This window comes from Canis lupus, chromosome 7 (assembly GCF_003254725.2).
Source record: "Canis lupus dingo isolate Sandy chromosome 7, ASM325472v2, whole genome shotgun sequence".
Taxonomy (NCBI): Eukaryota; Metazoa; Chordata; class Mammalia; order Carnivora; family Canidae; genus Canis; species Canis lupus.
The window spans coordinates 55,685,038-55,708,813 of record NC_064249.1 but is presented as its reverse complement, the minus strand read 5'-3'; the positions used below and the strand labels follow the sequence as shown (position 1 = coordinate 55,708,813).

Sequence of the window (23,776 nt, the reverse complement as noted above, 5' to 3'; positions counted from 1 at the left end):
CCATATTCATTTGTTCATAACGTTGAATTTGAATGTGAGACATGGGAGGGAAAAAATTCCATTAAAATTTCTAAGACTGTATCCTTTATACAGGAAAAAAGAACATGTAGTATTGCCAGCTGACAAACCTTTGAAAAAGGTTTGTGCTGCTGACTTAGGATTTTTAGTACAGGAGATTGGAAAATGCACCTATAGTATCTGGGCACAGAGTGGTATTTTTAAAAAGAAATTAAGGCTGAATAATGTCCCTCAAAGATGTTTACTTTTTCATTATCAGAACTTGTCAGTGTTTTGATACATTTCAAGTTGAGGAATTAAGTTTGGAGAGGATATTAGGGTTTCTAATTAGCTGTCTTTAATATAAAGAAATGACTCTATTTGATCCATGTGGTCCCAAGGTACTCACAAGGGTCCTAAATGTGGAAGGGGGGCTAAAGAAGAAGTCAGATTTAAAGATGAAAGGAAGGGACACTGGTTGAGGAATATTCTGAGAAGCAGAGCAGGCAAGGCAACATTCTCCCCAAGAGCCTCCAGAAAGGAATGCTTTTACTGAATCCTAGATATTAGTCTAGTGAGACTTCTGACCTATCAGACAGTAATAAATTTGTTGTCTGTGGTAATTTGTTACCGCAGCAATAGAACACTAATACAGGTACATTCAGACAATGTGATACTACACAGTCATTAAGAATCATACTTAAGAAGAACACATGGTGTATTGTTAGGTTAGAAAAACAGCTGAGGAAATACTCTAGGAAAGTGAAACCAAATCTTTATATACCTATTTAGGTAAAATTTGAAAGATAGGCTGTAAAATGATATTCATGGTTCTCTATGGATGCTGGAATTACTATTTTTCTTTCTTCTTCCCATATTTCCCAAGTTTCTTTTTCAATCAGAAAATAAAATTAAATGTGGAACATGATTGACCTTAATTAACAATGGAGATAGGTTGCTCATAGTATTTTGTTTTCCTTCAAAGTCTTGGAGAGGAGATGAGCTCCAGGTAGTATAGTAAGCTCCTGTATGGTAGCTTGTACTCAATCCTTACTTTGCCAAATTTCTACATCTTAAATACATGGAAAATGTGTTAATGTCTTCCCGTTGTATTTTTTATTTTTAGTTATGAACTGAAGTTTGAAATTTGAGCCATAAGAAATTAGAAAATATTTTGGGCATTTAAGATTAGTGTCTGAGTATTTGTATTAATGGTGTAAAGATTAATTACGATTGCAGGAAGGCTAACTCTATAGGTGTAGAAGACTAAAAGACTATCGGTGTTTGAAGACTAAAAGTTGAGGTGAAGGAACCTAATCTTTATGGGATCAGCTGGATACTGCCTTTCACCTCATTGTTAAAAAGTCCCTGCCTCCCCCTCATGCTTCATGTATTTGATTGTCATTAGTGGTGGGTTTTATTGTTGCTCTTGATATTTGCAGAGAATGTAATGTAAAGGAAACTAAACCTCTATAAGCAGGATAAAACTCTCTATGTTCAAGTCAAAAGCTTTATTTGATGCCAAGAACATTTTCAAAAACTATTACTTATGTACCATACTAAACTTTAACAATCTGGTTCTGAGTCGCAGGGTAGAAGACAATTATTTAGTACCTGGGAGGCATCAGACTCCAGCTACCAAGAGGGGAGAGTGGGCATCAGGTATACCTGGGTTCAAATGAGGGCTGCGGCCTTCAGTCTGTGCTCCTGGCAAGCTACATCAATTTCTTGAGCTTCCTTTGTAAGACGGACTGTGGCTACCCTCAGTGCCTACGGTTATTGTGAAAAGGAAAGGAAACAAAATGCTTCTCCCTGTATAAGTAATCAGTAAGGGGTGGTTGTCATTATATCTGAATGCCCATTTACTGAGTATTTTTCCTTAAACTATACAATTTAAGAAAATTCAGTAATGGCTTGTGTGTGCAGTCTCTGTAGTCATTTCAAGGCATTTTTTTTCTTATTAGGTATGATAAAGTAACACACACAACACACTGCTGTTGTATATAAAGGTAACTGGCAGAAACTTCTGTTTGATCTCTGTGTTTGTGATAATTTCCAATCACCTTAGTACAATGAGGATACAAACCTGCACCTAGTTTCTCCAAAATGCCTTATAAAGGGGACATGATTTATTTTCATGTGACACAGTGTCAAAGAGGAACCTGATGTTTTTTAGGTACAAGTTCTAAAGGAAAAGGCTTTGGCCTCTGAGCACTCCTAGGGAAATGATCGGAATCCCAGTACCCTCATTCTTTGGGATAAATGTTCAAAAAGCAGAAACTTTGAGGGGGAATTTAGTTCTTGGTAGGTAGGGCTGGGAGTTACATTAGAAGGTGGGGACATAATGAAAGCACGATCACCTTGCTGGAACTTACCTTCTCTACTCCGTTTGCTTCGTTATCACTCTTAAGGATTTTTTTATGGATGTGCCAAACTCAAACCTGTTACTTTGAAGACTCAGACATAGTTGCTACTTCTCAAAGATGGCTAGATGACTGCAACAAAACCCAAAATACAAAACAGGAACTTAAAACAGGGAAATGCTTCTCCTAAGATGTTAAATCAGGAGTGACTGAAAGAGCCAGAGTACTCTGGTAAATGAAGAATAACAGAATTAAATTTAAATAAGCAAATGAAATATTCTTGGCTTGCTAATTTCCCTTACCTTATCTTGGGATAAATTCTTTACTAGACAATGTTGAGACTCTAGGGGATCTTGGGATAACCTGCTGATTAAATGTTAAACTGTCCTTTTTGTGCTCAATGTTGCATACAAAACAGCATTGCATATTTTCAAAGTAAACTGCTGAAAGTATAGTATCATTCAGAAAGTTTGTAAGTTTTCACAATCATTGTTTTAACACAGAAATCTGTTTATTAAACCAAACAAAACAGAGAAAATTATACCAGCCCTCGAATTTTTTTTGAATTTTCATTTAAATAAGCAAACTCTAAATCCACACCTTAAAAGATGTTTGTGCATCTATGTATTTCCAAAATACTCATATTTCAATAAGATTTTCACATTATATTCACCAACAGTATCACAAAAGTTCTTTTTTTTTGTTTTTTGTTTACGTAACTGTAAGGAACAGTAATTCTAGAAACGCTAGAAGAAAAAGCATAGCAATGTCCACAGTTACAAGAAAAAGTGCACATTACTTGGTCACAATCACAGTCATTACTTGAAAAACTATATGTAACAAGTAGATAAGAAAGATCACTGATGCCTTAAACTCATTATCAAAAACTGAATGACATAAGTTTTACATGAAATAAGGCAAATTCAGGAATGCACAAAGAATTTGTAATCCAACCAAAGCTGAACAACAGAAAAATAATTGTACAAGAAGCATAAACTGATGTACTTCTCCCTAAGTATTTAAAAAATAGGCTTGCCTCAGTGCACAAAGAAAACACCATTCCTGTGTATCCAACACTATAAAATAAGAAAGAAGGGCAAAGAGTAAGGGGAGAGGTGGGGACAGTTCATTGAAAGTTGCAGCTGCATCCACTGAGAGTTCTTTACATTTTTACCTAGAACTGTAAATTATACAAATTCTATCAGGAGAGGTAATGGTCTTTTTTGGAAACTATTTCTGAAATAGAGAAAGAAAAACTACACACGAGTGCAAATTTTCAGATTGTCACTTGCAACCGCTTAACATTCAGTCACCTACATCCAATTGCTGCTGGAGGCATGCCTGTAACACAGCAGCGTCAATCCGGGGTGAGCAGCTGTAAGGAACCAAGGTGTGATTTTTTTTTTCAATGATATGTCTTTTTTAATATTAAAAAATTCTGTGATGAAAACCTCTATTGCGAAACTGCAATGTTGAATGGCATGATGAGCCTGAGTGCAGAAACGCAGGCTTCTCTTGGAAGTAGCTCCTGATGTGACGGTTTAAAGAACTTAGCCAGGGTGTGTTTTCTAGCATTGTTATTTCTGTAGAAAGAATTTGGAAAGAGGAAAAGGCAAAGGGATATGGAAAAGGTACTTACAGTAGTTTCTCAAAACAGTTTTCTTTTAGGACCTATGAAAAAGTTACCAAAGTAAAAATGACAATTTTGAATGAAAAACAAGTTTTCTTTTTATAAAAATTACACATTTTTTTAATACAAGATCCTTCTCATTGTTGTTATATCCTGTAGCAACAAGAAAATTGGCTTTTTTTCTTTTGCCAGATAATGCAGCTTTCCATCCAATAAGTCAGTAATAATAAGTCCATTAATATTTCAGTTGGATCTTGAACTATTTTTTTCATACCACAAGCTTCTTCTGTTTTATCCTTGAATTAGGAATATACAGCCTTTTTTTGTTTGTTTTTTGTTTTTTGTTTTTTTGCCCCAGATATTTATGCTGACAAACTAAAACAAAAAGCAGTAGGCTGGACACATTACAGTATCTCAAGTACTTCAGAGGTCAGAGTTCCTTTGAAGCACCTTAACACATCACTTCATGGATCAAGGACAATGTGGCATAATGGAAGTATTTCTCTTAAGACTGTGCAGTAAGACCAGAAGCATCTCTGCTGGGAAATCAAAATGTCATTAGTGGAAACTGCAAATTTAGACCTCAGTGAATAGGCTCGTCATTTGACTCAGTTCTGTTGTAAAATAAGATTTTCCAGTTCATCTGCAGAACGCAATAAAAATGCAGCTGATTCTCGATATCCTGCAACGAGCTGTCTCACGGCATTGATTTCAGTTGGACTCAGCTGGGGTCTGGAGCTTGAACTGCTGGAGGATCCTGAGCTAGTTGCCAACTGCCTCTTCATGCTGAGATCCGTGGGTCCTAGAAAAAAAAATTACAAAATTAACAGGAACAATCTTTGTTACGGTACTTTGAACACGGACATTAAATTGACTTAATTCACTTACTCTTCTTAGAGATACCAAAGAGCAACATGATGTGAAATGAGTGGCTGAGTAGTCTCAGATTCCTTGTCCACGCAATCCCCTCTTATTGTGCAAAGACGACAACCTTCTCCTAACATGTATTTTTCGGAAAATTCATTTTTAAGTCTACTTCCCTGTAGAAGTTTCTCAGCAGTAGCTAAAATGTTGAGACTTACAAATTCTTTGTGCTTGTACCATTGGTTCACAAATAATTTTAGATTCCACCAATTCAATGCAGAAACATCCTAGACTGTGATGCTAATGATCCAGATTAGGAATTCCTCCATTTAGAACAAAGGAAATTTTGGACAGGGGAGTTCAATGACAAGGTTATAGTTTCAACAACTATTAAGTGGCACAGTAAGGATGTGAATTGTGGATTTTTTTCATCTCAGGCAAATACTGTTCTTCTATTAGGATGGTTAGTATTGAAAAATATTAGACTAAAATTAGAATTTTAGAAGAGTACAATGGGTAAGTGATCAGTAAAACAATTCTGAAAAACAAAACAAAACAAAACAAAAAAAAACAAAAACCAGACTAGGAATAGTGATTTAGGTAATGCTAAAGCTGCTTCTATATTTACTTGCAGGAAACATTAGGTGTCAAAAGGTTTATTACATATAATTAAATAGATCTGCTTTTTGACAACATTTTGTCAAATTTTGGGGGTAAATTTTTACTTTAAAACAATGTTCGTTACTTAACACACATCTGAATTAAAACAATTTAGTTACTTCACACAAATGTCTGAATTAAAGATTTTTAAGATGCTTTACATCAATTATTGTATTATTAAGGTTTTTTATGTTATTATGGTTTCTAAGTGTCGTAATAGCAATTACTTAATGAAAGTAAGAACTATAATTATTTGCAATGAGTAATGCATTTCAAATCCTTGAATAAATATGAATAAATGTGTACACGATTAAAGCCATGCTCAAAAGCTGTAGCGATGCTCTAACTTGAAAGTATTTTAACAAATTTTTCTTAAATGTAACTTTTCAGATAATGGTATTCATTTCATGAACTGAAACAAGGGATGCTATTTTATCCTGTTAGTTCTTTTTGAAGCCTGATAGAGACAGGTCAAGACCCAATCCCCCTCACCCTTTACCCTGAAGGGAGAAGACTCCTGTCAGCTTGGAGGCAAGTGTCCCATGAGACTCGAACAGTTTCACTTGTAATTTAATTAGGACAGAGACAAGACTAGCACACAAGAACTCTGACATTTGAGATGGACTTATTTCCATTTCTGCCACAGTCTTTCAGAGCCTTGATTTTCTAGCAGGAGTTAGATTCCATTTGTTCTGCTCTTTACAACATTATGATTCTGACATAGCAAGCTGAAAAGGGAGAGATGTGGGGATGTCACACTTGGCAAATATGAATTAATGAACAAGTATTCAAGCAAATCATTAACAGCAACTATCTTTAGTTGCTATTAAAATGCTTTCAACTATTTGGAAAACTCTGAGTGGATTAAGAAAATATGACATAATGGGTTCTGGTTTGCGGATGAACCAACTTTAAATTTGTCTTTTTCCCCCCTTTATACTCAAGAATCCCAATACTAGTACGAATCTTTATAAAAGAAAACAGAAAGGATTTTCTTAAGTTATGTCGATATGTCATGTCTAATTGATTATCCTTATTTTATTAGAAGTTGTAACATTTTGTGATGTTTTGCTGATAAGCCAAGTGGCTGGTTGACATCTTTAACTGGAATTGAGAAAGGCTGAAGCTAGGGCTCAGGTTCTTTTTTGGGATAAAAGAGACTGTGATTTCATTCTAACACTGCAGTTTATAGGTTATTTTCTGCCTGTGGCTCAGGGGCAGAGGCTTTGAAATTTAAGACGTGGCTTTCACTTTTTTTTTTTTAAGATTTTATTTATTTATTCATGAGTGACACAAACACACACACACACACACACACACACACACACACACACAGAGGCAGAGACACAGGCAGAGAGAGAAGCAGGCTCCATGCAGGGAGCCCGACATGGGACTCGATCCCCAGTCTCCAGGATCACACTCCAGGCCTAAGGTGGTGCTAAACCGCTGAGCCACCCGGGTTGCCCTTTCACTTTCTTTCAGATTATTAACCTAGGCAAATTCTAGATAGCTCAGTAACACAGAAGCAACTCATACCATTGTTATTTTTCTGGAAGAAAGTTGACATCATTATCTTGGTGTCTTTTGGATACAGGATCAGAATTAAGTATAATAAAACTGTAAGGAATTCTTGTTGCTGAGTATTTATTATTCAGGTCTTCAAAGTTAAGAGGTTGAGTAGGGCAACTAAAAAATTTTAAATAGTCATAAATGAACAAACTATTTGACTACGGACTACTCAAACAGCCCCTTGTTTGTCACTAGTATTCTTATCTTCGCCATTCAGACAATGTCATACTTGACTGGCCTAGCTTAACCCAAACGACAATTGATAAAAAGTAAAATTTCAAATTTTATAAAGATGTTGAATTTAAAGAAGTCCAGAAAAATATTCTCGGAGATTTGCTCAGATCACAAAACCACTAAAAAATATGGTTCTGGAAGAGTGGGACCAGTTAGCCAAACAAGCAATAATAATGACACAATAGATGTGTCAAGAGAAAATGATTTGAACAACAAGTGTTAAAGCAAATAATCAAAAAACTTGGCAGGGCCATTTGAAAACCATAATTAGGCAGACCTGCTTTATTCTGAAAATTTGAGTAAAAGATATTTCATGCTAACATGAAAAAATTAGAAAAATTAAGATCCACTTTTTAAAAAAGGTTTGGGGACATATTTAAGTCATAAGTAAGTTGTAAATAAATGAAAATGTATATCCATAACTCATATTTGTTGATATATTTTTTTTAAATTACAGTTTACGTACAGTGTTAGTTTCAGGTGTATAGCATAGTGATTTGACAACTCTGTTATGCTATGTTCTTTTTAAGTTTTTACTTAAATTCTAGTTAGTTAACATCTGGAGTAATATTAATTTCAGGAGTAGAATTTAGTGATTCATCACTTACATATAACACCCAGTGCTCATCACAAGTGCCCTCATTAATACCTATCACCCATTTAGTCCATCCCCTGACCACCTCCCCTCTAGCAACTCCCAGTTTGTTCTCTATAGGTTAAGAGTCTATTTTATGGTTCACTTCTTTTTTCTTCCTTTCCCCTGGGTTCATCTGTTTTGTTCCTTAAATTCCACATAGGAGTGAAATCGAAAGGTATTTGTCTTTCTTGGACTTATTTTTGCTTAGCATAATACACTCTAGCTCCATCCACATCATTGCAAATGGCAAGAGTTCATTCTTTTTGATGGCTAAGTAATAATCCATTGTATATTTATATCACCTCTTCTTTATCAATTTATCAGTCAATGGATATTTGGGCTCTTTCTATAATTTGGCTATTGTTGATTATTCTGCTATAAACATTGGGGTGCATGTGCCCCTTTGAGTCCATATTTTTGTATTCTTTTGATAAATGCCTATTAGTGTAATTGTTGGGTCATAGGATAGTCCTATTTTTAACTTTTTGAGGAACTTCTATACTGTTTTCCAGAGTGGCTGAATCATTTTGCATTCCTACCTACAGTATTAGAGGGTTCCCCTTTCTCTGCATCCTTGCCAACATTTGTTATTTCCTGTGGTGTTAATTTTAGCCATTCTGAAAGGTATGAGGTAGTATCTCATAGTTTTTGTGTTTCCCTGATGCAGAGTGATGTTGAACATCTTTTTGTGTGTCTGTTGGCCATCTGGATGTCTTTGGAAAAAAAGTTTATCCATGTCTTCTGCCTATTTTTAAACTGGATTTTTTTTGGGGGGGTGGGGAAGGGTGTTGAGTTTGATAACTTCTTTATAGATTTTGGATACTGATCCTTTACCAGATAGGTCATTTGCAAATATCTTCTCCCATATAGGCTGCCATTTCACTATAAGTGTAGCTAGCATCCATCACCAAACAAATCTATTACAATCCCATTGACTATATTTTGTAAGCTAAACCTTTAATCCCTGTGACTTACTCATTCCCTAACTGGAGGCCTGTATCTTCTACACTCCTTGAACCATTTTGACATCCTCCATCCCTCTAGTAACCATCAGTTTGTCCTCTGTATTTATGGATCTGTTCCTGCTTTTATCTGTTTTGTTTTTTAGTTCCACAAACAAGTGAAATCATATGGTGTTTGACTTTCTCAGGCTTATTTCACTTAGCATAATACCCTCTAGATCCATCAATGTGGTCTCAAATGGCAATTTCTCATTCTTTTTTGTTAAGTAACAGTCTATTACACACACACACACACACACACACACACACACATTCTTTATCCATGCATCTATTGGCAGACATTTGGTTGCTTCCATATCTTGGCTGTTGTTAAAAATGCTGCAATAAACATAGAAGTACATATATCATTTTTCAAATGAGTGCTTTTATTTTCCTTGGGTGGATATCCAGTAGTGAATTACTGGATTATATGGTATTTCTGTTCTTAATTTTTTGAGGAACCTGCATATTATTTTCCATAGTGGGCACATCAAATTACATTCCTATAAGTAGTACGTGAGAGTTTCTTTTTCTGTACATCTTCACCAACATTTGTTACTTCCTGTCTTTTTTAGTCCAGACAATCTGACAGGTGTGAGGTGGTAACTTCATTGTGGTTTTAGCATTTCCCTAATGATTACTAACATTGAACATCTTCAGGTCCTCTACTTATTTAACATTATTTATTTATTTAACATTTATTATTTAACACTGAACATCTTTTCAGGTCCTCTACTTATTTAATCAGATTGTTTGGGGGCTTTTTGAGTTGTATAAGTTCCTTACATATTTTGGATATTAACCCCTTATTAGCTATATTATTTGCAAATGTCTTCTCCCAATCAGGAGGTTGCCTTTTCAATTTGTTTGATGGTTTCCTTTGCTGCACAAAAGCCTTTTATTTTGGTGTTTTCCCAACAGAATTTTAGTTTTGCTTTTGTTTCCCTTGGCTGAGGAAACCTATCAAAAAATGTTGCTGAGACTAGTGTCAAAGAGATCACTGCCTATGTTTTCTTATAGGAGTTTTATGGTTTCAGGTTTGACATTTAGATCTTAACCCGTTTTGAGTTTATTTTTGTGTATGGTATGAGAAATTGGTCCAGCTTCTTCTTCTTCTTTGTGTGTGTGTGTGTGTGTGTGTGTGTGTGTGTGTGTGTGTTTACATGTAGCTGTCCAGTTTTCCCAGCACCACTTTTTGAAGAGATTGTCTTTCTTCCCCACTGCAATTTTTTGTCTCCTTTGTCATGGACTAATTATTGACCACATAAGTACTGATTTATTTCTGGGCTCTCTATTCGATTCCATTGATCTATGTATCTGTTTTTGTGCCAATACCATACTGCTTTGATTACTACAGATTTGTAGTATATCTTGAAATCTAGGACTGTGATACCTCTGGCTTTGTTCTTTTTCAAGATTGCTTTGGGTATTTGATGTCTTTTTGGTTCCCTACAAACTTTAATATTATTTGTTCTAGTTTTGTGAAAAATGCTGTTGGTATTTTGATAGGGATTGCATTAAATCTGCAGATTGCTTTAGGTAGTATGGACATTTTAACAATATTAATTCTTCCAATCCATGAGCATGGGATATCTTTCCATTTGTGTTGTCTTCAATTTCTTTCATCAGTATTTAATGTTTTCAGAGCACAGTTCTTTAACATTCTAATTAACTTTATTCATAGATTACATTTCATTTACTTCTGCTCTGATCTTATTTCCTTCTCTCTACTATCCTCGAGCTTTGTTGGTTCTTTTTCTAATTGCTTTAAGCACAAAGTTAGATTATTTGAAATATTTTTTTTTTTTTAGGTAAGCCTATATCACTATAACCTTGTCTTTTAGACCTGCTTTTGCTTCATCCTGAAAATGCTGAAACTTTGTGTTCTACTTTTATTGTCTCAAGGTATTTTTCAGTTTCCTCTTTATTTGTTGAAACATTGGTTGTTTAGTAGCACATTTAGCTTCTACGTGTTTGTTCGTTTCCAGCTTTTTTTTTTTTTTCTATTTGATTTCTAATTGCATACTGTTGTGGTCAGAAAAGACAGTTGGTATAATTTCAATCTTCTTAAATTTATTGAGACTTTTTTTATGGCCTAACATGATCTATTCTGGAAAATGTTCCATGTTCATTTGAAAAGAATGTGAATTCTGTTTTTAGATAGAATATTCTATATATCTGCTAAGTCCATGTGGTCTAACGTATAATTTAAAGCCACTTAAAAAAAAGATTTATCGGGATCCCTGGGTGGCGCAGCGGTTTGGCGCCTGCCTTTGGCCCAGGGCGCGATCCTGGAGACCCGGGATCGAATCCCACATCGGGCTCCCTGCATGGAGCCTGCTTCTCCCTCTGCCTGTGTCTCTGCCTCTCTCTCTCTCTCTGTGTGACTATCATGAATAAATAAATAAAATCTTAAAAAAAAAAAAAAAAAGATTTATCATTGATATAAGTGGAGTGTTAAAATTCTCTACTATTTTCATCATATTACTGTCAGTTTTTCCCTTTATGTCTGTTAATATTTGCTTTTAATATTTAGGTGCTTCTATGTTGGGTACATAGGTATTTACAACTATTATATTATCATCTTACTGGATTCATCCTTTACTGCTGTGTAATGCCCTTCTCTGTCTCCTATTAGAGAGTCTGTTTTAAGGTTTATTTTGTCTAATACAAGTATTGCTACCCCAGCTTTCTTTTTTGCTTCCATTTATTTGCATAAAATATCTTTTTTTATTCTCTTTCAGATAGTATGTTTCTTTAGGTCAGATGTTAGTCCCTTATAGGGAGTATCAAGATGGGTCTTATTTTTTTCTTTTTTTATCAATTTAGCCACTCTGTACCTTTTGAGTGGAGAATTTAAGCATTTAAAGTAATACTTAATTGCTATTTTGTCCATTGTTTTCTGGCTTTTTGCAAATCCTCTGTTCCTTTCTTCATGCTGCCTTTGTGTTTTGATTTTCTGCAGTGATATGGTATCCTTGACTAAATTTGATATTTAAGCATAAGAAAAGGTGATTAAAGGCCAATATCCCTGATGAACATATAGACAAAAATCCTCAACAAAATATAGCAAACCAAATTCAACGATATATTGAAAAGATCACACAGCATGATCAGATGGGCTTATTCCAAGGATGTAAAAATGGTTCAATATCTGCAAGCCACTGTGATGTCCCACATTAATAAAATGGATATAAAACATATGATCATCTTAATAGATGCAGAAAAAACATTTGAAAAAATCCAACGTATTTTAAAAGCTCTCAACATAGCAGGTATAGAATAGGTATAGGAATGTACCTCAATATAAAGCAGAAAGTTTTTTTTTCCTCTAAGGTTATGAACGAAACAAAGATGCCCACTCTTACCACTTTTATTCAGTATAGTGTTGGAAGTGCTAGCCAGGGCAATTCGGTAAAAATAAATTAATTAATTAAATAAGTAAATAAATATGTAACTAAATAAATGCATTCCAAATTAGAAAGGAAGACATAGGGATGCCTGGGTGGCTCAGCAGTTGAGCATATGCCTTCGGCTCAGGGCATGCTCCTGGAGTTCTGGGATAAAATCCCACTTCGGGCTCCTGCATTGAGCCAGCTTCTCCTCCTTCTACCTGTGTCTCTACCTCTCTCTCTGTCTCTCATGAATAAATAAAATCTTTAAAAAAAAAAAAAAAGACATAAAACTGTCAATCCTAAAATTTGTATGGAACCACGCAGGAACTCAAATAGTCTCATCTTGAGTTAGAACAAAGCTGGGGACAATATCCTCCCTAATTTCAAACAACGTTACCAAAGCTATAGTAATCAAAATAGCCTGGTATTGGCATTAACACACCATGGAAACCAATGGAAAAAATACATAGCCCAGAACTAAACCCATGTGTATATGGTAAATTAATTTATGACAAAAAAAGCCAGGAATACAAAGTGGAGAAAGAATAGTCTCTTTTATAAATGGCACTGGGAAAACCAGATAGCCACATACAAAAGAATGAAACTGGGCTTCTATCTTAAACTATAGATAAAAAATAATCCAAAGCAGGTCAAACACTTTAATACCTGAACCCATAAAGTTCCTAAAAAAAAAAATAGATAGTAAACTCCATGACATCAACTTGGCTATGATATTTTTGATTTGACATTAAAGCAAAGGCAACAAAAGAAAAAATAAACAATAGGGGCTATGTCAAATTAAAAGGAAACCATCAACAAAATGAAAGGCAACCTACAAAATGGGAGAAAATATTTGAAAATCATATATCTGATAAGGAGTTACCATCCAAAAAATATACAAGCTCAATATAATTCAATAGCAAAAACCAAAAACCCCACAAAACCTGGTTAATAAATGGGCAGATGATCTGAATAGAGAGTTTTCCAAAGATGACCTATAGGTGGCCAATAGTACCCAGAAGTGCAAGTCAAAGCCACCATGATATATCACCTCACAGATGTTAAAATTGCTGTTACAAGATTTCACAAAACTTCTATGGACAAAACTCAAAATTCAACAATTGATAAATATATTACAAAATATGTAGTATAGGACTACTAACAGTGAAATTCTTTGGAGGAGGGAAACAACATTTTGCTTAACTGGGATTTCAAGTTTATGTTCCCTGTTACAAAATCAATTGTAAATGCCTATCTGCTAATGTGGATCTGTACAGAGATTTTATCAGTTTTATACAGATAGTTGTTTCCAAATACTGATAATAGTCCACAAGATTATAATTTTAATTGAGTATATTCATCATTTGTAAAGCATTTATAGCTGCCTACTAGATTTTTTTTGATACTTACCTAGTAACTTATCAGTTCATTGCATATTTATCTGGCCATTCTTCAACTGAACAATAAAAACTATTTTGTAATATGGAGATTTATTTTGCACTTGTATAAAGTCCCAAAAAACATTGCTGAGCCTGTAGTGTGTGCTCGGTGAATATATCCACTAGAAATGTGTGTGAAAATTTAGATTTAACTTCTTATTTGACTTGAACAGTATGAATTTATAAAGCAGCTTAGCCTACATGTGATCCAAACAATGTTTGTCATCAGCAAAGTGGCTTTATCACAGCATAAGCTTCACATACAAGAACTGTTTGATATTGTAATTCTAGACTGAATTCATCAAGAATCATTGTCCATTCTGCAGCATAAGCTAATTTCCAAAGCCATTTTGTGTTTGGTAATAAAGTCTGAGGGCAGTTCTTGTTCAGAAAAATTTCAGTCTTGGCCCTGACCTGAAAAAAATTGCAATAATTTCCCATAAGCCATCAAGCTGCTGTGTCTTAGGACAAGTAAGGATATCCGGATACTATTTTTGACAAAATATCACATAACTGATGTTTAAATTGATGAAAACAAAGTTTAAAGTTAACACTACTGTTCAAGTATCACATGATAGTAAATGTTTTCCACAATATACCTATTTCAAGAAATGAATAGTTCAAGAAATAACCATATGCCTTATGTTTTAATGAACAGTAAATTTGTCCAAATAAGCCTTTTTCTGCTTCATACATCTTAGCAGATTCCACTTCAGGTTTTACTGAATTATTTTGTTCTTTGTTTTAAAAATATTCTCAGCTAAAGGTGTTCAACTTCTACTGTTCATAAACACTAAAAGTCATTTGTCACTTCAAATTCATCATTAATTACTCAAGCCCCAGCAGTATTAGTAACATCTCAACTTATTAAGAGACAAAACCACTTTTAATCAGTTGCCTTCTTTTTTAATTATTTTGCCAACATCTCAATTTCAGCCCTTCAAGCACTGTTTTTGCCATAATGCTAATATCAAGCAAGTTTATTTTCTCTAAACACATTTCTTTGGGGATCCCTGGGTGGCGCAGCGGTTTGGCACCTGCCTTTGGCCCAGGGCGCAATCCTGGAGACCCGGGATTGAATCCCACATCGGGCTCCCGGTGCATGGAGCCTGCTTCTCCCTCTGCCTATGTCTCTGCCTTTCTCTCTCTCTCTGTGACTATCATAAATAAATAAAATTAAAAAAAAAAATAAACACATTTCTTCAATTGCTGCAATCAAACACAATTTAATAAACTCACTATGAGTAAGTGAAGTTACTTTCCCTGCTTGACTAACACATGAGCCATTTAGAAACTTACTTTGGTTGCAGACTTACTTTCATTTTCTATTTTGATCATATATTTAATACTAGTATTTGATAATATTTTCATACTTTTCTGCCAAAGGATAAAAAAATTAACTATTATTCTTTATCATCTTGGCTAAATTAGCTGATACATACAAAGCATCCAGTGCTGTGCCTGGGTAATAGCAGATACACGTTACTAAATTCAAAATACTGAGTTGCAGTTACAGACAGAAGTGATGATAGATTTTGCCCTTTAATACTGTTCTTAATGATAGGATTAAGATGGCATCACAAAATGTGCTGAGGTGCTTTTCATTTCTTTTCCCCTCTTTTTGATCTGTTTGTCGAAGTGAGTATTTTATCCTTAAAGTTTTGGTAAAACTCATTTGTAAAACTATCTGAGTCTTATTTTTTAATGCATTGGTTTTTATGTATTAATCATTGTGAGTTCATGTTGAATATCTTTTTTTGAGTCAATATTTGCCAATTATGTTCTTGTACAACAGTCTAAATTTTTCAAATATACTAGTATAAAGGTATAATATTTTAATTTTTAAAATATTTTGTTCTTTCATTCTTATTTTATACTTGTTCTTGGCTAATCTTGCTAGATATTTTTAAGTATTTTCAAAGATTTTGCTTCTATTGGTCTCTATTGCTGCTTTTTTTTTCTGTTTAATTTCTCCATTTATTTTCTCTGTTCTAACTTCTTGGTTTAAATGAATAGCTCACTAATTGTCTTTCTGTAACATGTGTGCCAAAATACCACTTTAGTTCCATCCAACAAATTTAATGTGTAGTGTTTTCATCTTCATTAATTATAAATATTTCTAAACACAATGCTTTCCGTATATTAATAATCTTTGGTTGTCATCATTTGCTTAGTCAATATGTCTGAAAGAATATTTGTTGTCAAACATGTCTGGGCAGGTTCTAAATATAGTCAGATTAAATTTTTGTTGTTTTTTCAAGTCTAAATGATTTTCTTTTCTATCATTCTCTGTGAGAAGTGTTTTAAAAGTTATGGCTAGGCCAGTTTCTTCCTACAATTTTGTAATTTTTTATTTATTAATTTTAAGGTAATAATATTATTGGGACACATAGTTTTAGACAATTGTGACTCTGAACCTTTCCCTGAATTATTAATCTAAAGCTTTTGCCTTAAAGTCAATACAAATTTACTTTACTTTTACAAAATTGGGTTTTGTATGGGTCTTTTCTATCAAAATGAAACCATTTTATGTATGCATCTTCCTAAGAATCCATCCTTTAACAAATAATGGATTAAAATAGAACAAGATATGATGTGTTAATATAAGGTCTGGGATCACTCCATCTTCAGGGGACTTATCCTTTGATAGGAAAGAAGGTCGGATGCTACAGTTCAGTGAAAATTGTTTGTCTCCTCTGCAGTTTGTGCCAAACTCAAGCCATTTTCAAACCATTCAGGTCTACTGTAGGTCTAATAGATTGTGCTGCTGCCAAGTACTTAACTCCTCTTGACCTCATCAAATTTATCCTTTTCTACTTAACACTGATTAATCAACATTAAGTTACCCAGGAACAGGGTATTTATCCATAAAGTATGTACCAAATTGCTGAGATACATGTTCTACAGACAACTAAGAAAATACATAAAGCAAGGTATTTATCACTGTCAAGTAGCTATCTAAGGCATTATGCAAGACAGAAAAGAGTATATGGATCACCCCTACTCTCCACCTACATCATAAGTCTACTTTCTAGTAAAATGAAGGATCAAGCACTGACAGCAATTATAGGTTGAATTAGATCTTCTGTAATATACTTCTGGGCTGATTTGAAGGCAATTTTGAATGTTTACTTTGGACTGTAATTGATGATATCCCATACATTACAAAAAATTGTACATGATTTCCTGAGCCAGATTTAGCTGAGTCTTTATATTTAACATGCAGATCTCTTAGATCTGTTTTTTAAATTTTAATCTATTAAATTTTTCCTTCACCAGGTCTTCTCGTATTTTTTTCATTGTCTTAATCCATTTGTTTTATTTCATTTTTTCTCATCTAAATGTACCTTGTTAAACAAAACAAAACCAAAACCACCAAAGAGCAAAATTGCAGTTGAATAAATTTTTATACAGAATTTGAAATGACTCCATTGTTTCCCCCATTAAGAAGGCCTATCTTTCTTCCACTTATATTTGCTAACTGCTGGCACTCAGCTCTGTAAACTGCCTTAGTGTTTTCATTGTATATAGCCTTTCCACTCGAGCTTCAAATTCATTATTTTGTAGAGACTTGACTAATCATTCTGATAAACTGTAGGAAGACCTGGCAGTGAGTCATTGTCCCAGCAGAGTCTTAGAGATTTATGAGGGAAACAACTCAGCATGCTTATTTTGTGCCTAGTTTTGGATTGTGAGAAAGGACACAAACATTGCAGTAGAGAGAGGAGTTGTTTAACTTCAATGGAATCAAATATATTACATGAGAGTATAATGAATTATTGTACTACTTGACTTTATGCATTTTCATACATGTTTTTTTTTTCAAGGAAGAGGAAGCAATCCCTTAAAAAATAAGCCCAGAACATTCATTTATTATTTTTTGGAGCTGAGGTAAAAAATGTCTTAATTGCTTGGACTATTGGGTTTTGCCTTCATCTACACCCCAATGATTAGTTTTACCTTTCCTTTTGCTTAAAGAGTATTTATTTATTTAGAGTGTGCGCAGGGGAGGGAGAGTAAACAAAAGGGGAGAGAGAGAGAGAGAGAGAGAGAGAGAGAGAGAGAGAGAGAGAATCTCCAGCAGACTCTGCTCTGAGCAGGGAGCCCAACATAGGGATCTGTCCCATGACCCTGAAATCATGACCTGAGCCAAAATCAACAGTGGAATACTTAACCAAATGATTCACCCAGACACCCCTAAAGTTTTACCTTTTTAAGGGTTTCCAAGGATTAGTAGGAAACTTAGGAAATAAAAGGCAAGATGAGATTAAAAAAAATCTCCAGAATGTCCTCAGGAAAGACTAGATATTTGTTTTATTCTTTTCTACTTTTATCTTATTCCATTTTTAAGTTAATAGGAAACCCCAATAAACTACAATTTCAAAATCTCACCTGTAAGATGTATCTGTTTATGTGTATCCATTCAATCTATTTCCAAAGATATTTGAAGATATTTTAAAGATGTAAATTAAATGGAAACTGTACCTGTGTTAAAGTACTAAAAACTCGAGTAAATAGTAAAACTCTACTAAAGAATTAAGAGTTGGACACAGGTTTCATCTTCAAATGATGAAATCTCAATTAATATATACATATAAAGATATATAGTTATAAGAGCATAAAACTAGTATGTGAAAAACTGGGTTCAAGTCTTAATACAGAAACTTTTCTAGATATGTGAACCTTACATTTGGGCAAATCTTTTATTCTCTGAGATTGACAAGTAAAATGGGAATACTGCTCCTACTTTTGTCCATTTGTCAGGTTGTTGGAGCAGGAGAAATGAAATTATGAATGTTAAATGGTCCAATGAATGTGAGATCATATTCAAAACTGGGATCCTACCCTTGCCTTAACTTCTCAGTAATAATAGGGGATTCATGGATTAGTTATGTTAAACTCTAAGGGATTATTCAAGTTTATATGACTCTTTGTATTAGTAAAGTTTCTCCAGAGAAACAGAACCAACAGCTAATATATGTGTATGGGTATAATATTTGTAATGAGGGAATAGCTCACTTGATTATGGAGGCTGGGAAGTCCCAAGATCTGCAGCTGACACTCAGGAAAGCTGAAGGTGCAATTTCAGTCAAAGTCCTAAGGCCTGAGAACCAGGAGAGGTGACTGTGTAAGTTTTAGACTAAAAGTTGGCAGGCTCAAGACCCCCAAGTGGATTTTTCAGTTTAAGTCCAAAAGCAAGAGTTGACTGTTTTCCAGATCAAAGAAGCAGATGGAAATCTGACTTAGCCTTTCTGTTCTACTCAGGTCTTCATTTGATTGGATGATGCCCATGCATATTAGACCCATCTTCTTTACTTAGTCTACCAATTCAAAAGTTAATCTCATGCAGACCAACCCATAATAATGGTAGGCTAAACATCTGGGCACCCTTTGACCAGTCAGGTTGACACTTAAAAAAGATACATGAATGTGATAGTTAATTTTAAGTTAAGTTAAATTTAAATTAAATTTAAATTTTCTAAATTTTAATTCCAATATAGTTAACACACAATGTTATATTAGTTTCAGGTGTAAATATAGTTACTCAGTTTTCTATATATTACCCAGTGCTCCTCATGATAAATGTACTCTTTAATCCCTTTCATCTATTTCACTCATCCCTCTACCCACCTCTCTTTTGGTAATCATCAGTTTGCTCTCTACAGTTAAGAGTCTGTTTCTTGGTTTGTCTTTCTCCTTTCTCCTTCATTTCTTAAATTCCACATGAGTGAAATCATATGGTATTTGTCTTTATTTGACTAATTTGGCTTAGCATTATACTCTCTAGCTCCAAACCTATTATTACAAATGGCAAGATTTCATTATTTTTTATGGCCAAATAATATTCCATTCTATTCACATAGCATTTCTTTATCAATTCATTTATTGATAGGCACCAGAGCTGCTTCCATAATTTAGCTATTGTAAATAATACTGCAACGAACATAGGTGTGCATGTGTCCCTTCAGATCAGTGTATTTGTATTTTGGGGGTAAATACCCACTACAATTACCGTATTGTAAGGTAGTTCTATTTTAAGAGGAACCTCTGTACTATTTTCCACAGTAGTTGCACTGGTTTGCACTCCCACCAACAGTGTAAGAGGGTTTATTTTTCTCCACACCCTCACCACACTTTTTTCTTGTGTTTTTGTTTTTAGCCATTCTGACAGGTGTGGGGTGATAAGTCATTGTAGTTTTGATTTTCATTTCCTTGATGATGAGTAATGTTGAGCATCTTTTCATGTGCCTGTTGGGCCATCTGTAGATCTCCTTTGGAGAAATATCTGTTCATATCTTCTGCCCATCTGTTAACTGGATTATTTGGGTGTTTTTTTTTTTTTTTGTTTGTTTGTTTTTTGTTTTTTTTTTTTTTACATGTTGAATTTGTATCAGTTCTTTATATATTTTGGATACTAACCCTTTATCAGATATGTCATTTGCAAATAATTTTTTCCCATTCAGATTGCCTCTTAGCTTTGATGATTGTTTCTTTCACTGGGCATAGCTTTTTGTTTTGATGTAGGCCCAATAGTTCATTTTTGTTTTTATTTCCCTTGGCTCAGGAAACATCTAGAAAAACGTTGCTATCGCCAGTGTCAGAGAAATTACTCTTGATGCTCTCTTTTAGGACTTTTATGGTATCAGTCTCACACTGAGGTCTTTAATCCAGTTTATTTTCATGTGTGGTGTGAGACTGTGGACCAGTTTCATTCTTTTGCATGTTGCCGTCCAGTTTTCCCAACACCCTTTGTTGAATAGACTTTTTCCCATTGTATATTCTTTCTTCCTTTGTCATAGAGTAATTCACATATAATTGCAAGTTTATTTCTGGGTTTTCTGCTCTGTTCCATTGATTTATGTGTCTATTTTTGTGCCAGTACCATAGCTTTGTAATATACCTTGAAGTCTGGAATTGTGATACCTTTAATTTTGTTTATCTATTTCAAGATTGCTTTGGCTTTTTGGGGTCTTGTGTTCCCATCCAAAATTTGCAATTGTTTGTTCTAGTTCTGTGAAAAAAGCTGTAGATATTTTGGTAAGGACTGCATTGCATCTGTAGATTCCTTTGGATAGTATAGACATTTTAATAATATTTGTTTTTCCAATCCATGAGCGTAGAATGTCTTTCCATTTGTGTTGTCTTCAATTTCTTTCATCAATGTTTTACAGTTTCAGAGTACAGGTCTTTCATCTCCTTGGTTAAATTTATTCCTCAGGTATTTTGTTAATTTTGGTGCAATTATAAATGGTATATAGAAAGGCAACAGATTTCTATACATTGATTTTGTATCCTATGACTTCACTGAATTCATTTATCACTTATAGCAGTTTTTTGGTAGAATCTTTAGGGTTTTCTATATACAGTATGGTGTCATCTATAAACAGTGTAAGTTTTACTTCTTCCTTACCCCTTGTCTTGTTCCTGACCTTAGGGGGGAAACCTTTCAGTTTTTCAGCATTCAGTATAATGTTAGCTGAAGATTTTTCACATATAGCCTTTATTATTGAGGTATGTTCCCTTTAAACCTACATTGTTGAGGTTTTTATCATAAATGATGTTGTACTTTGCCAAATGCTTTTTCTGCATCTATGGAAATGAACATATGGTTTTTATCCTTTCTCTTATTGATGTTATGTCATGTTGACTGATTTGCAAATATTGAAACAGCTTTGTATCTGATGAATAAATCCCACTTGATGGTAGTGAATGATTTTTTTAATATATTGTTGGATTTCATTTGTGAGTATGTAGTTGAGGATTTTGCATCTGTGTTCATCAGAAAAATTGACCTGGTGGTCTCTTTTTGTAGTGTCTTCGTTGAGTTTTGGTATCATTGTAATGCTGGCTTAATAAAATGTATTTGGAGGGTTTTCTTTTCTATTTTTTTTTGGAATAGCTTGAGAAGCATAGGTATTAAAGCTTCTTTAAATGATAGGTATAATTCATCTGTGAAGCCAGCTGGTCCTGGACTTACGTTTGCTGGGAGTTGTTTTGATTACTGATTCAATTTTATTGTTGGTAATTGGTCTGTTCAGATTTTCTATTTCTTCCTGCTTTAGTTTTGGTAGGTTATAGGTTTCTAGAAATGTATCCATTTCTTTTAGGTTGTCCAATTTGTTGGCATATAACTTTTCATAATATTTTCTTACAGTTGTTCATATTTCTGTGGTGTTAGTTATTTCTCTTTAATTTGTGATTTTGAGGTGGCTTTTTTTTTTTTTAATGAATCTGGTTAGAGGCTTATTTATCTATTCTGTTGATCTTTTCAAAGAACCAGCTCTTGGTTTTATTGACCAGTTCTAGTGTTTTTATTTTATTTTATTTTATTTTATTTTATTTTATTAGTTTCTGTATCATTTATTTATCTTTATTATTGCCTTCCTTCTGCTAGTATTGTGTTTTGTTCTTTTTTTAGCTCCTTTTGGTATACGATTAGGTTGTCTGAGATTATTCTTCCTTCTTGAGGTAGGCTCATATTGCTGTAAATGTCCCTGTTAGAATCACTTTTGCTGCATCTCAAGGACTTGGACCATTGTGATTTCATTTTCTTTATCTCTATGTAATTTTTTATTTCTTCTTTCATTTCTTGGTTGACCCACTCATTTTTAAGCAGCATGCTATTTAAACCTCCATATATTTGTGGTCTTCCTAGATTTTTCCCCTGAAGTTGATTGCTAGTTTCATAGTCTTGTAGTCAGAAAACATGCATGGTATGATTCATTTTTTTTGTTGAGACTTTTTTATTTTTCTTTTAGACTTCTTTTGTGGTCTAATTTGATCTATTCTGGAGAATGTTCCATGTGCACTTGAAAAGAATGTGTATTCTACTGTTTTAGGATGGAAGGTTCTCAATATACTCTTAAATACATCTGGTCCAATATGTCATTCAAAGCCATTGTTTCCTATGCAAATCAAAACTACAATGAGATATCACCTCACATCTGTCAGAATAGCTAAGAACAATACAAGAAACAACAGCTGTTGGCAAGGATGTGGAAAAAAGGAACCCTCTTGCACTGCTAGTGAGAAGACAAAGTGTATAGCCACTGTGGAAGTTCCTCAAAAAGTTAAAAATATAATTTATGATCAAGCAATCACACTACTAGGTGTTTACCCAAAGAATACAAAAACACTAACACTATGTTGATAGCAGTATTTACAATTGCCAAGGTATGGAAGCAGCCCAAGTGTCCATCAGCTGATGGATAAAAAAGATGTATAATTATACAATAGAATACCACAAAAAGAATGAAATCTTGCCATTTGCCACAACAGGGATGGAGCTAAAGAAAATAATGCTAAGTGCAGGTCAGAGAAAGACATATACCATATGATTTCATTCATACATGGAATTTAATAAACAAAAAGGGGAAAATAAGAGAAACAAATCAAGAAACTCTTAATTGGAGAGAATTGATGGTTACTATAGACGGGAGGTGGTGGATGCATGGATTACATACATGATGGGGATTAAGGAGGGCACTTGTGATGAGCACTGGGTGATTTTTGGAATTGATGAATCACTATATTGTACATCTGAAATTAATATAACACTTTATGTTAACTGGAATTAAAATAAAAACTTTTAAAAAGCCACTCTTTCCTTATTGATTTTCTGTTTTGATCTTTCCATAGACTTAAGTTGGTGTTAAAGCCTCCCAGGATCATTTTTTTGTTTTCTAGGATCATTTTTATTACTACTGATTAGTTCCTTTATGTTTGCTATTCACTTTTTAAAATTTTTTTTTTATTTATTTATGATAGGCACACAGTGAGAGAGAGACAGAGACACAGGCAGAGGGAGAAGCAGGCTCCATGCACCGGGAGCCCTACGTGGGATTCGATCCCGGATCTCCAGGATCCCACCCTGGGCCAAAGGCAGGCACTAAACCGCTGCGCCACCCAGGGATCCCTACTATTCACTTTTTTTTTTTTTAAAGATTTATTTATTTATTCATGATAGACATAGAGAGAGAGAAAGAG

General features: G+C 34.1%; 1 protein-coding gene across 16 annotated transcripts in view; it reads right to left on the bottom strand.

Moving 5' to 3' along the window:
* Window positions 1-2,849: 2,849 nt before the first annotated feature.
* The window catches only part of NOL4 (nucleolar protein 4), a 522,070-nt gene continuing 501,143 nt past the window's right edge, over window positions 2,850-23,776 (bottom strand). For 15 of the 16 annotated variants that reach the window (XM_035719007.2, XM_049112792.1, XM_035719010.2 and 12 more), the window contains one exon: window positions 2,850-4,792. In XM_035719007.2, coding sequence (XP_035574900.1) covers window positions 4,599-4,792 — 194 coding nt within the window. In that variant the 3' untranslated portion in view covers window positions 2,850-4,598. The remainder of the gene's footprint in view (window positions 4,793-23,776) is intronic. The other variant, XM_025429188.3, reaches the window with a different exon arrangement.